The 12,221-nt window shown below is 37.0% G+C and overlaps 1 protein-coding gene across 1 annotated transcript in view; it reads right to left on the bottom strand.

Annotated features, from left to right (window-relative positions):
* The window catches only part of LOC308689219 (protein mono-ADP-ribosyltransferase PARP12-like), a 13,042-nt gene extending 1,470 nt beyond the window's left edge, over positions 1–11,572 (bottom strand). Inside the window, exons 1-12 of the mRNA XM_081362831.1 lie at positions 11,208–11,572; positions 9,533–9,671; positions 8,557–8,845; positions 7,518–7,565; positions 6,794–6,920; positions 6,460–6,628; positions 3,260–3,395; positions 2,800–2,896; positions 2,629–2,713; positions 2,089–2,219; positions 1,853–1,995; positions 1–530 (exon numbers count right to left, since the gene is read on the bottom strand). The exon at positions 1–530 is cut by the window's left edge and continues 1,470 nt beyond it. Coding sequence (XP_081218957.1) covers positions 1–530; positions 1,853–1,995; positions 2,089–2,219; positions 2,629–2,713; positions 2,800–2,896; positions 3,260–3,395; positions 6,460–6,628; positions 6,794–6,920; positions 7,518–7,565; positions 8,557–8,845; positions 9,533–9,671; positions 11,208–11,491 — 2,178 coding nt within the window. The 5' untranslated portion in view covers positions 11,492–11,572. The remainder of the gene's footprint in view (positions 531–1,852; positions 1,996–2,088; positions 2,220–2,628; positions 2,714–2,799; positions 2,897–3,259; positions 3,396–6,459; positions 6,629–6,793; positions 6,921–7,517; positions 7,566–8,556; positions 8,846–9,532; positions 9,672–11,207) is intronic.
* Positions 11,573–12,221: the final 649 nt, after the last annotated feature.

Raw genomic sequence — 12,221 nt, 5'->3', positions numbered from 1 at the left:
TAAAACAGGAAGTGCAGTGGTGACACCCACAGTTGTGTCTAACGTTGAACTTAAGACCGTAATGAGAGAGTCTGATCCTCCGGAGAATGAAGTGTGTTCAGAATCCGGACCCCTGAGTGAGCTGGCAGATCCTGAGTCGATGATGACTGAGGTTTGCTCTGGTTCTGTGGCTTTAGAGGTTTGCTTTGTTTCTTTTGTGTTTTCCTGAGCGATCCCCGCCGCTAGAGAGACGTCACACGCGCCAAAACCCGACCGCACCACCTCAAAAATCCTGTTCTCCTCCTCGTACGTAATAAGAAACTCTGGGTAGATCTGAGACCTGTCAAACACCACAAAGATAGAGGGGTCACGTGGATCATTGACACAGCTGTCATACAGACTTCCGTCAGCGCGTTTGGCCGGAGGCTGGCGAAAACGAGCCGCTCCTCTGGTGTAGTGCCCGACCAACACCCTGCACGCGAACACACGCCTCACTGCAAACCCATCCGTCCGCTCGTCCCAGTACCTGGCGTCCTTTGAGAAATAAATCCCTGACAAATAAGGGGGGAAATTAGAATTTACAAGCAAATTTGCTTTTTAAAACATTTCAGTTTGTAATGGGTTACTTGTTACTTTAGTCGTTACATCAAAAAAGTAATCTGATTACATAATGCACGTTACTTGTAAATGCGTAACTTTACTCGTTACATCACAAAAGTAATCTGATTACATAATGCACGTTACTTGTAAATGCGTTACTTTACTCGTTACATCACAAAAGTAATCTGATTACATAATGCACGTTACTTGTAAATGCGTTACTTTACTCGTTACATCACAAAGGTAATCTGATTACATAATGCACGTTAATGGTTACATGTTACTTTACTTGTTACATCAAAGTAATCTGATTACATAATGCATGTTACTTGTAATGTGTTACTCGTTACATCACAAAAGTAATCTGATTACGTAATGCACGTTACTTGAAATGTGTTATTTGTTACGCGTTACATCAAAAAAGTAATCGGATTACGTAATGCACGTTACTTGTAATGTGTTACTTTACTCGTTACATCACAAAAGTAATCTGATTACGTAATGCACGTTAATTATAATGTGTTACTTTACATCACAAAAGTAATCTGATTACGTAATGCACGTTACTTGTTACGCCTTACTTGTTACATCAAAGTAATCTGATTACATAATGCACGTTACGCGTTACTTGTTACATCAAAGTAATCTGATTACGTAATGCACGTTAATTGTAATGTGTTACTTTACTGGTTACATCACAAAAGTAATCTGATTACGTAATACACGTTACTTGTTACGTGTTACTTTACTTGTTACATCAAAGAAGTAATCTGATTACGTAATGCACGTTAATTATAATGTGTTACTTTACATCACAAAAGTAATCTGATTACGTAATGCACGTTACTTGTTACGCGTTACTTGTTACATCAAAGTAATCTGATTACATAATGCACGTTACGCGTTACTTGTTACATCAAAGTAGTAATCTGATTACGTAATGCATGTTAATTGTAATGTGTTACTTTACTGGTTACATCACAAAAGTAATCTGATTACGTAATACACGTTACTTGTTACGTATTACTTTACTTGTTACATCAAAGAAGTAATCTGATTACATAATGCACGTTACTTGTTACGCGTTACATCAAAAAAGTAATGATTATGTAATGCATGTTACTTGAAATGTGTTACTTGTTACATCACAAAAGTAATCTGATAAAAAAAAAACTGGACGTTCAGGGAAACCTTCAGAAATACTGTTCTCATATGTAAGCAAAACGTTCTTAGAACATACTTTAGTTAGCTGGGTTCTACTGATAAAACATACCCTTTCCATAAGCTGCTGCATCAACCTCCTGAAAGTCACAGTTTCTGTGACACACTCCATCGACAAGAGAGGATCTGGTGCCGTGGAATAAAAGCCACTCACGGTATTTCTCGTTGTTTGCAATTTTCATTTGTTCTTTTTTCCTGCAGAAAAAGTATGTTTATGCAAATAAAACTTGGATTAAAGATTTGTGCAAGATAATCAGTTCTTCTCAACGGGCCTGAACTGATACCCACATCATGAAGTTTTCCCAGAGTTCCCTGTTTTGCACACGCTCGATCTGTCGGACAGTAAAACCCCTCAGAGTTTCATTGAAGCGCTTCTGGACTCTCACGTAATCTCTGTGAGATAGCGGGAGACGGACTCTCTGCAAATAAACAAGAGATCTGTTTTATTAGAGAGCAGTGATGATGATCAAATGATTGGATCGTTACAAAAACTTGCACTTTGGATCCTGTTTCAAAGTTTGTGTTCTCGAGTTTCAAACACTGTTGTTGTGCAAATGAACGGCCAGAACACATTAAAAGTTTCTGTTTTCTGTTAGAACGGTGTGTGTTAGCGGCCCCTAAGTTAATAACTAATGATCTTTGCGACGGAAGTGAATCAATCAAAACTAACTTTATCTGGACAATAACTTTATTCTAGATCTGCTGTAAAGCCAAAACAATCTCTGTTACTTTAATTTCCAATTATCACTGTGAAGCTGCTTTGAAACAGTCTGTATTGGTAAATACGCTATATAAATGAAGGTGACTTGACTTGACAAAAAACTGAACCTGAAATCCAGATTTAGGAATCGCAGTATGGTCCCAAAATCCAGGAACACCTTTAGAAAATTGAGTCTTGCTGGCACTGCAACCTCTGGAAAACAAAGATCACACAGAGTAACACAAGACAGCAGTCAGAAGCATAACATCAACGCACAGGACACTTGTGAGCCCCGTCACCTCGCTTTAGCCTTCTGGACGTCGACCGATGAAACAAACGCGGGCCGTCGTCTGACGGGTCTCTCTGTGCCGCTAGCTTCATTTCGTTGTTTCATGTCTGTGAACAAGATTATCTGTGATGTTCAAATGGTAACACTTTACAATAAGGTTCATTAGTTAACATGAACTAAGAATGAACAATAATTCAGCATTTATTAATCTTAGTTAATATTAATTTCAACATTTACTAATACGTTATTAAAATCAAAGGTTGCATTTGTTAACATTACTGTGAACTAACATGAACAATGAACAGCTGTATTTTTATTAACTAACATCAACAAAGATTACTAAATACTGTAACAAATGTATTGCTAATTGTTAGTTAGTAAATACATTAACTCATGTTAACTAATGAACCTTATTGTAAAGTGTTACGTTCAAATCTGAAACCCGCACAGAACACTGACTTATAACAAACCTGTGAAACTGAGCTCATAGAAACGGTTTCCCGCTGTGAACTTGATCCCAGAATCCTCCTGATTCAGCTGTAAGTACTCCTGATATCTCTGCTCCAGCGTCTCACTGCTGACTGAAGACAGTCGGTGCATCTCTGCCTGAGGAAAGAAGCATGTTTATCAGCAGCAGTGATGGGGTAGGTTGATTTTAAAACTATTATGTTACAGTATTGCATTACTCCCTAAAAAACGAATTATATAGTTACTTTTTACAGAAAGTAATGCATTACGCTCTCTTCCAGACCTTGCAGGTGTTTCTTTACTGGGAAAAAAATCATTACTGTATTTAGCAAATTATTTAAACTGAAAAGTAACTTGCATTACTTAAAAAAAAAAAAAAGTAACTCAAATAATGTGTAAATTTATAAAGTAACTGGTTACATCAAAAATCTGGGTTAATCTGATTACGTAATGCATGTTACTTGTAAAGGCCCTTTCACACCGGATGCGTAAAGAAAAAGCGAAACGAAAAAGCGAATAGTTCGTGTGCGAATAGTTCGCATCAAAACCATTCACATCAGCCGCGACGCGAATTTGCGACGTCTGTGACGTTCAGAGAGCTTCAACATTCCAAAACTTTCGCACGAATCGCGCCGACAGCTGAGAAAACATGGACACTTCATCATCATCATCATCATCATCCAGTCATAGTCATAGCATCCAGTGAAGACGAGCTTTTCATTTTATTTAAAAGACAGAAAAGAAGGTTTTGGGTGCAGCCAATCTTACAGAACAGAAAGTCTGAAGGGGAGTGTGCTTATGTGCAGTTTTTTTTGCGTCTTCAACAGTGCGTTTTGTAATGTAACTACACATTACATGTAACACACGAAGTAAGTTAAAAATCATTCGACTAGAAATATCACACAAAGAATGTATAGTATAGCCTACTAAAAGCAGCCCTAAATAGTCTCACTGCATTTTGTTACGTGTTCAAAGTAAACACGGTCTCTGTCTCTATCTTTGACGATAATAGTGTTAGCTTTCTATCCCAAATGTAGTTTGGCCTGCTAGCCTACACAGCACAGGACTATCACACAACACACTCACAGTCGTGATAACCGAGTTGGTTGGCAATGCTACGCCACACATTGTCTTTCAAATCGTTGTCCTTGTAGTATGTGAATTGGCTGAAGCCTATTCTGTCGCCGCAAAAGTAAAAAAAAAATCGACATCGAAGCGAAAAAAATAAAAGTCGTTTTTTCGCCTCAGCACATTCGCGTTCGGTGTGGAAGCGCTCATTACACAAACAGCTGATCAAAAAATAAACCCATCGCGCGAATTATTCGTGCGTCAAAATCGCGTCCAGTGTGAAAGGGCCTTAATGCGTTACTTGTTACATCACAGAAGTAATCTGATTACGTAATGCACGTTACTTGTAATGCGTTACTTGTTACATCACAGAAGTAATATGATTACGTAATGCATGTTACTTGTAATGCGTTACTTGTTACATCACAGAAGTAATATGATTACGTAATGTACGTTACCTGTAATGCGTTACTTGTTACATCACAAAAGTAATGATTACGTAATGTACGTTACCTGTAATGCGTTACTTGTTACATCACAAAAGTAATATGATTACGTAATGTACGTTACTTGTAATGTGTTACTTGTTACATCACAGAAGTAATATGATTACGTAATGTACGTTACTTGTAATGTGTTACTTGTTACATCACAGAAGTAATATGATTACGTAATGTACGATACTTGTAATGCGTTACTTGTTACATCACAAAAGTAATGATTACGTAATGTACGATACTTGTAATGCGTTACTTGTTACATCACAAAAGTAATGATTACGTAATGTACGATACTTGTAATGTGTTACTTGTTACATCACAAAAGTAATGATTACGTAATGTATGATACTTGTAATGTGTTACTTGTTACATCACAAATAGTTATGATTACGTAATGTACGATACTAGTAATGCGTTACTTGTTACATCACAAAAGTAATGATTACGTAATGTACGATACTTGTAATGCGTTACTTGTTACATCACAAAAGTAATGATTACGTAATGTACGATACTTGTAATGTGTTACTTGTTACATCACAAAAGTAATGATTACGTAATGTACGATACTTGTAATGCGTTACTTGTTACATCACAAAAGTAATGATTACGTAATGTACGATACTTGTAATGCGTTACTTGTTACATCACAAAAGTAATGATTACGTAATGTACGTTACTTGTAATGCGTTACTTGTTACATCACAAAAGTAATGATTACGTAATGTACGATACTTGTAATGTGTTACTTGTTACATCACAAAAGTAATATGATTACGTAATGTACGTTACCTGTAATGCGTTACTTGTTACATCACAAAAGTAATATGATTACGTAATGTACGTTACTTGTAATGCGTTACTTGTTACATCACAAAAGTAATGATTACGTAATGTACGATACTTGTAATGTGTTACTTGTTACATCACAAAAGTAATATGATTACGTAATGTACGTTACCTGTAATGCGTTACTTGTTACATCACAGAAGTAATATGATTACGTAATGTACGTTACCTGTAATGCGTTACTTGTTACATCACAAAAGTAATATGATTACGTAATGTACGTTACCTGTAATGCGTTACTTGTTACATCACAAAAGTAATATGATTACGTAATGTACGTTACTTGTAATGCGTTACTTGTTACATCACAAAAGTAATATGATTACGTAATGTACGTTACTTGTAATGCGTTACTTGTTACATCACAAAAGTAATGATTACGTAATGTACGTTACCTGTAATGCGTTACTTGTTACATCACAGAAGTAATATGATTACGTAATGTACGTTACCTGTAATGCGTTACTTGTTACATCACAAAAGTAATATGATTACGTAATGTACGTTACCTGTAATGCGTTACTTGTTACATCACAAAAGTAATATGATTACGTAATGTACGTTACCTGTAATGCGTTACTTGTTACGTCACAAAAGTAATGATTACGTAATGTACGTTACTTGTAATGCGTTACTTGTTACATCACAGAAGTAATATGATTACGTAATGTACGTTACTTGTAATGGTTTACTTTACTCGTTATGCATTACCCCCCAACACTGATCACCAGAAACGATTTGCTCATTAACACTTTATGCAGACGAATGCAGTTGATCAAACATACTATTGATGCGTACTGAATCCAGCGGTTGTACTCGTCTTTCCAGTACCAGGTCCAGGAGGTGGTGAGGGGCATGACGTCGGGAAGAAGCGCAGAGGATTTTGTAGAGAGACGCCGAACCTCGTCCAAACCCAGAGTCATTTCCTCAAAACAAATGGGCTCGTTTCCAGAACTGTCCAGGAGCAGAAAGACGTAACGCATATTATTTATTCAGTTTTTTCCATAGACATAGAGGTTGCATTACAATATATAAGTTATATAACACTCGTGTTTCGAAGGTGAACGAAAGGAACGACATGATTTTCTGAACTATCCTATATACTATATGTATACACACCTGTGAATGTTGGACGGGTCACAGTAATCACGCTCAATCTGTTGACTGTTGGGTAAGTCGTGCCATGTTCGGCCCACCTTCACCTCCCACTTATAGGGCATTTTAAAGTGTGTTTTGCTGCACTCATCTGCTGACAGAAACGCTGATATCTGAATCTCACTGGTCTACTAATGCAATGTGTTTCAATAACAACCCAACAATAAAAGATGCACAAAGCAATAAAGAGCAAAGTGCCTTATTTTCTGTTCACACTGTGACTTCTTGCATGTGTGTATATGTATTTGTTATGAACAATGTGGTGTTAAAATATGACTGGAATTAAAAAACAGCTGGTCCGGTACAAGGTGAATGCAGTTCATCAAGTGTTTTGGTTATGTATTTAGTGAGTAACTGTATAATATATTCAGTCAGTCGATCATCGTCACCAAAAAAGACAATAATATTCCATAATATAATCGATTTCAAAGCACTATCGGATGAGAACATTTGAACTGAACTGATCTAAATAATGACACTTGTTATTTTAGATCTGAATTAATTTCATAATTGATGAATTTTGCAACATTGACACTCTATTGAGGTTGAGTCGAGTTGAACTTGATTGTCCTGTTCTATTTGTCACAACTAAACTGAATCAAAACACAATTGAGCCACATAGAAACACCCTAGCAACCACATAGTAACACCCTAGCAACCACCCCGAGACATTATCACACACACGTACCGTCTCTGCAGAAGCCTCTGACGAGAAAGGACAGGCAGATCTCGTTCTCTGCAGACGAGATAAGATCTGAATATGAGGCAAATATTCTCCTTGCTTTACTAATAAACCACTGTAAACCCGAACACTCAAAATAATTAATTGGTATGAGTAGAGCAAACTCAAATTAAACTAATTAGTTCAGTCAAATGAGCTTTTATGAGTATTTAGCACTTTCTTTTTCTTTCATGTTCACAGAACTGATATATTTTAAGCAAACTGAACCGTTTCATTGTTTTGAGTTTCATGAAAATATATCTTTTAATTTAGACGAACTTAAGTTTAACTGAAACTGGGCTGGGATTTCTATTTCCCAGCATGCTTTGCCCATAGCACTCGAAAGGGAGAGTAAATGCTAAAATTAAGTGTAATATAATGTTGTTGTTTTTTGTGCAAGATTAATGTTAAGTGAGAGATTTAGTAGTGATTAATGTTTTGTTATGCTAATTTAGCAGAATTTACGTTAATGTTGGTTTTAAGAGAGTTACCATCTTGGTTTGAGAGTATGTCTAAAGCATTATATTGCTGCACTCACACAACAAGTGCTATACAATGCTATTGTGAACATGTTAGCAAATTAATAAGTTAGCATTTATTGAACTAGCTAGTTATAGCTAGCTAAGTTTATGCTAATACAAATATTCACATTGATGTTACATGCAGATTTTAAGTTAAAAGTATGAATTAGTGTACTCAAACATTTCAAGTTAAGAACAAGTCAAATGAGTCAAAAGAGTACAAAATAAAAATCTGCCAGTTCTGCTTAAACTTGGAATATCTTAACTTAAAAATTTGAGTTTTGCCAACGTATTCGGGTTTACAGTGCACTCAATCGTGCACACACACACACACACACACGCCTCGATTTGTCTCAACATGAGGACAGGAGAGCTGTCAGTCAACGAATGGGTAAACAAAGAAACTTGCATTACTTATTTGAATGCGCTACTTCACTAGTTACTTGAAAGAGTAATCTGATGACGTAACCCTGCTCCCAGCACACCTGAGTTAGTCTCCGGCTGGATCCTGCGAGTCCGGGCGCGCTCCTCGCGGGTCTTCAGAGCGAGGATGTTGCGGTAGATGAAGGGAAGCTGGTCCATCAGCTGATGAGACACTCCTCTGGAGAACAGGACTCTTCTCACGCGAGGCTCGTGGAAGTCATGGGTCCGGGTGCAGTCCGTGCGGCCGCAGCGTCCCCGGATGAAGTCCTCGCACACGTGCAGTCGAGTGCACTTCTCTCCGTCGGGACACAGCCCGTCCGGCCCTCGGCCTCGGTTGAACATCACACACACCTGGGATGAAGACGACAGGATTCACTCATGACAGTAAAATAGGGCGTTAGAACTCAATCTCCTGCAGTATGTCGTCTCTCAATCAGTAGAACATGTGGGCAACACCCAGGCATGCTGGGAAAAAATGAAAAAATACCGTCATATACCGTGAAACCAGGGCTGGGTATCGATTCAGATGTTTCAATTCGATTTGATTTCGATTCGATTTTCGATTCTAAATTCGATTTCGATTCCAGATTCGACTCAATGAATATAGATTTAATACAAATCCTATATTTATAAAAAAGAACAGTGAAGTTTACAAGTGGTTAATTAATAAAAAAAATTAAGAGCCACAAACCTGTATATTAAACTCTATATTTCAAATGCATACAATGAATAGACAGGATTTTGATGCAAGATGATAAATGTATCCTGAAAATTGGACAAGTCAGAACCGTCGCACGCCTTGATCAAACGGGATCAGGTTATTTTTTGTCTAAGATAAAACACATCTCCCAGCATGCAAGCTGCAAGCCTATGGACAGTGGAGGAAAACTAATACTGTTTTTTTGGGTGATTGATAAATAAATATGGGAAAAAAATCGATTTGTGGCCTTTGAGAATCGATGTTGAATCGACCACATTTTAAAAAACGATTAATCGAACAATCAATGTTAATAACTGATCATGTGATCGGTGGCTCACGGGGGGGAGAAGCCCGCTGTCGGACTGCAGTAATAACACACGCAGATCCTCTCGGCTCAGACGGGTCATGTGATGCGCTCCCAGGATCCTCATGTTGTGCTCGGATCGCAGCTGCTGGTGTCCAAAACCGCAGCCATTCCTTAAACACACACACACACACACACACACACACACACACACAGAGTTAAAGTCCTGTCTGAATGGCCTTCATCTGTGGAAACTCATTTCCACCACAAAAGAAAAACATTACATAATGCACGTTACTTGTAATGCGTTACTTTACTCGTTACATCATAAGTAAACTGATAAGAAAAAAAATCATACTTTGGTAAATCATAATTATGACATAAAATGTGGAAGCTTATTTCCACCAATAAAAAAATCATACTTTAGTAAAGCTTAATTATGACATAAAAACAAATCATAATAAAAAGTAAATAATACGACATTTTAAATCATAATTATAACATAAAAAGTTATAAAAGAGAACTTTTTAACATCATAATTATTACTAAGTAATTAAGCATGTTATCACTTGATATGTCAACATCAATTATCTCAGTTTAGACTTTTTAGGGGCTGTTTACATGACACAGTTTTTAACTAAATAAGTAAAACATTTTATTCACTTTTGCCCGTTCACAATGGCGTTTCGGGGGGGCCTGAACACGCAAACTTTTGAAAACGGGTTTCAAAGTGCTAAGTTTTGAAAATTATACCGATATCGTCTCCGTGTAAACTAGAAAAACGCAAATTTGTGAGAACGGAGACGTGACGTCGCCATCTACTGGCCTGGCAGCAAAACACAGCGTTTTTAATAGTTATCGCGGATCCGTGTGAACGGGATCGATTAGACGACGCTGTCGCCTGTATGCTAAACTTTTCAAAAACACAAAGGAAAGACTTTTCCATTTTTAAAACATTGTTGTCATGTAAGCATAACCTTAATTTCATAATTATGACTTCGTTTGCCATAATTCCTATTTTGTAATCTGATTGTCATAATTTTGACTAGGCCTATTTATCTCATAATGACTTAGCTTGTCATAATTTTGACTTTTTATCTCATAATTATAACTTAGTATGTCATAATTTCAAGTTTTTAATCGCAGTTTCAACTTTTTATCTAATAATTGTGACTTTTTTATCTCATAATTATAACTCATGTCATAATTTCGCATTGTTTCAAGTTTTTAATCTCATAATTCTGACTTTTTATCTCATAATTATAACTTAGTATGTCATAATTTCAAGTTTTTATCGCATAGTTTCAACTTTTTATCTCATAAATATTACTTTTTATCTCTTAATTATAACTTAGTATGTCATAATTTCACGTTTTTATCACATAGTTTCAACTTTTTATCTCATAATTATGACTGTCATAATTTATACTTGTTATGTCATACTTCTGATTAGTATGACATTTTTTTCATGACGTGGAAAAAAATGGGCTTCCATGTTCATCAGATCACGTGTTTATATCTTTTCTCTTGACTGACTGAATGTATGAAGTGAAATGAATCAGCTGGTGTTTCGCTGATGTTTTAGTGGATTGTTCTGATTGTAAAGTGTGTTTGTGCATCTTTCTTCATCATATGTTTGTTATCCAATAAATTAGATTTTAAAGTGCTGTGACAACTTGCCCCGAGTCGCCCCTCGGTCTCACACACACCTGGTACAGCGCCCCGTCATCAGCTCATATTTGCACATGTGAAGGTCTCCACAGGACAGCTCGGCACACTCTCTCCTTCGACACAGTTTGACGTTAGCTTGGGCGAAAACCTCTTTACTTTCGTCCCGCTGTATGACTGTGAAGGCGCCGCTTTCCCGCAGGATTTTATCCAGGGAATTCTGAGGAGATATTTCTGTCAGGCCGAATGAAATGTCCAGGAGTCGCTCGTAATCCATCGCTCCGTGATTCCCGCACAGAACCTGCAGGATCGTGTCCTCCGCCATGATTATTGAGTTTATATACGGGTCAGAGAGTGAGTTTCTCTCTGAACACTGACTCCAGATCAGCACCTGATGGGTTAACTCTCTCTCAGGAAACGAAACTCACGAGCAGAAACTCAAAACAAAGGCCCATATGCCAGGAATCCTTTTATTTTTTTTATTGAACAAAAAGCACAGGGGATACAGTATCAAGCACAAAAAAATAAAATAAAATAAAAAGACAGTAAGACAGTAAACTCAAAGTAAAGCAAGGCAGTAGATAAAGGATATGCCAGGAATGCTCTTAAAGGTGGAGTGTGTGATTTGTAGCGGCATCTAGTGGCGAGTTTGTGAATTGCACCCAACAGAAGTTACGGTGGCCGACAGGAAGTGATGTCGAGACAGCAGAGAGTAGCCAGTTAAACAATGCGGTTTCTTTACAAAGATAAATTATGATGTTTACTTTATTATTCAGTAAAACGATATGTTATTGCGAATATTATTATCACTTGTTCATTATTGTGTCAGTGTTTTATTCGCTGACTTTAGCTAAAGCTTCTTTACACGAAGAACAACATAGAGACGAAACGCGTTTGTCCGTTTAGGGCCACCGTAGAAACATGTTTATGATATTGCCAAAGAGTATATTGCATTTCTGTCGACAGATCCTCCTAAATATTACACAATGCACCTTTAAGAATAGTCTTAAACTTTGACTTAAGTGTCAAAAAAGTCTTAGTAAAAAGTAATACTT

The sequence above is a fragment of the Scardinius erythrophthalmus genome (assembly GCF_964197995.2).
Source record: "Scardinius erythrophthalmus genome assembly, chromosome: 4".
NCBI lineage: Eukaryota > Metazoa > Chordata > Actinopteri > Cypriniformes > Leuciscidae > Scardinius > Scardinius erythrophthalmus.
The sequence above is the reverse complement of the archived record's forward strand: the minus strand, read 5'-3'. Positions and strand labels throughout refer to the sequence as shown.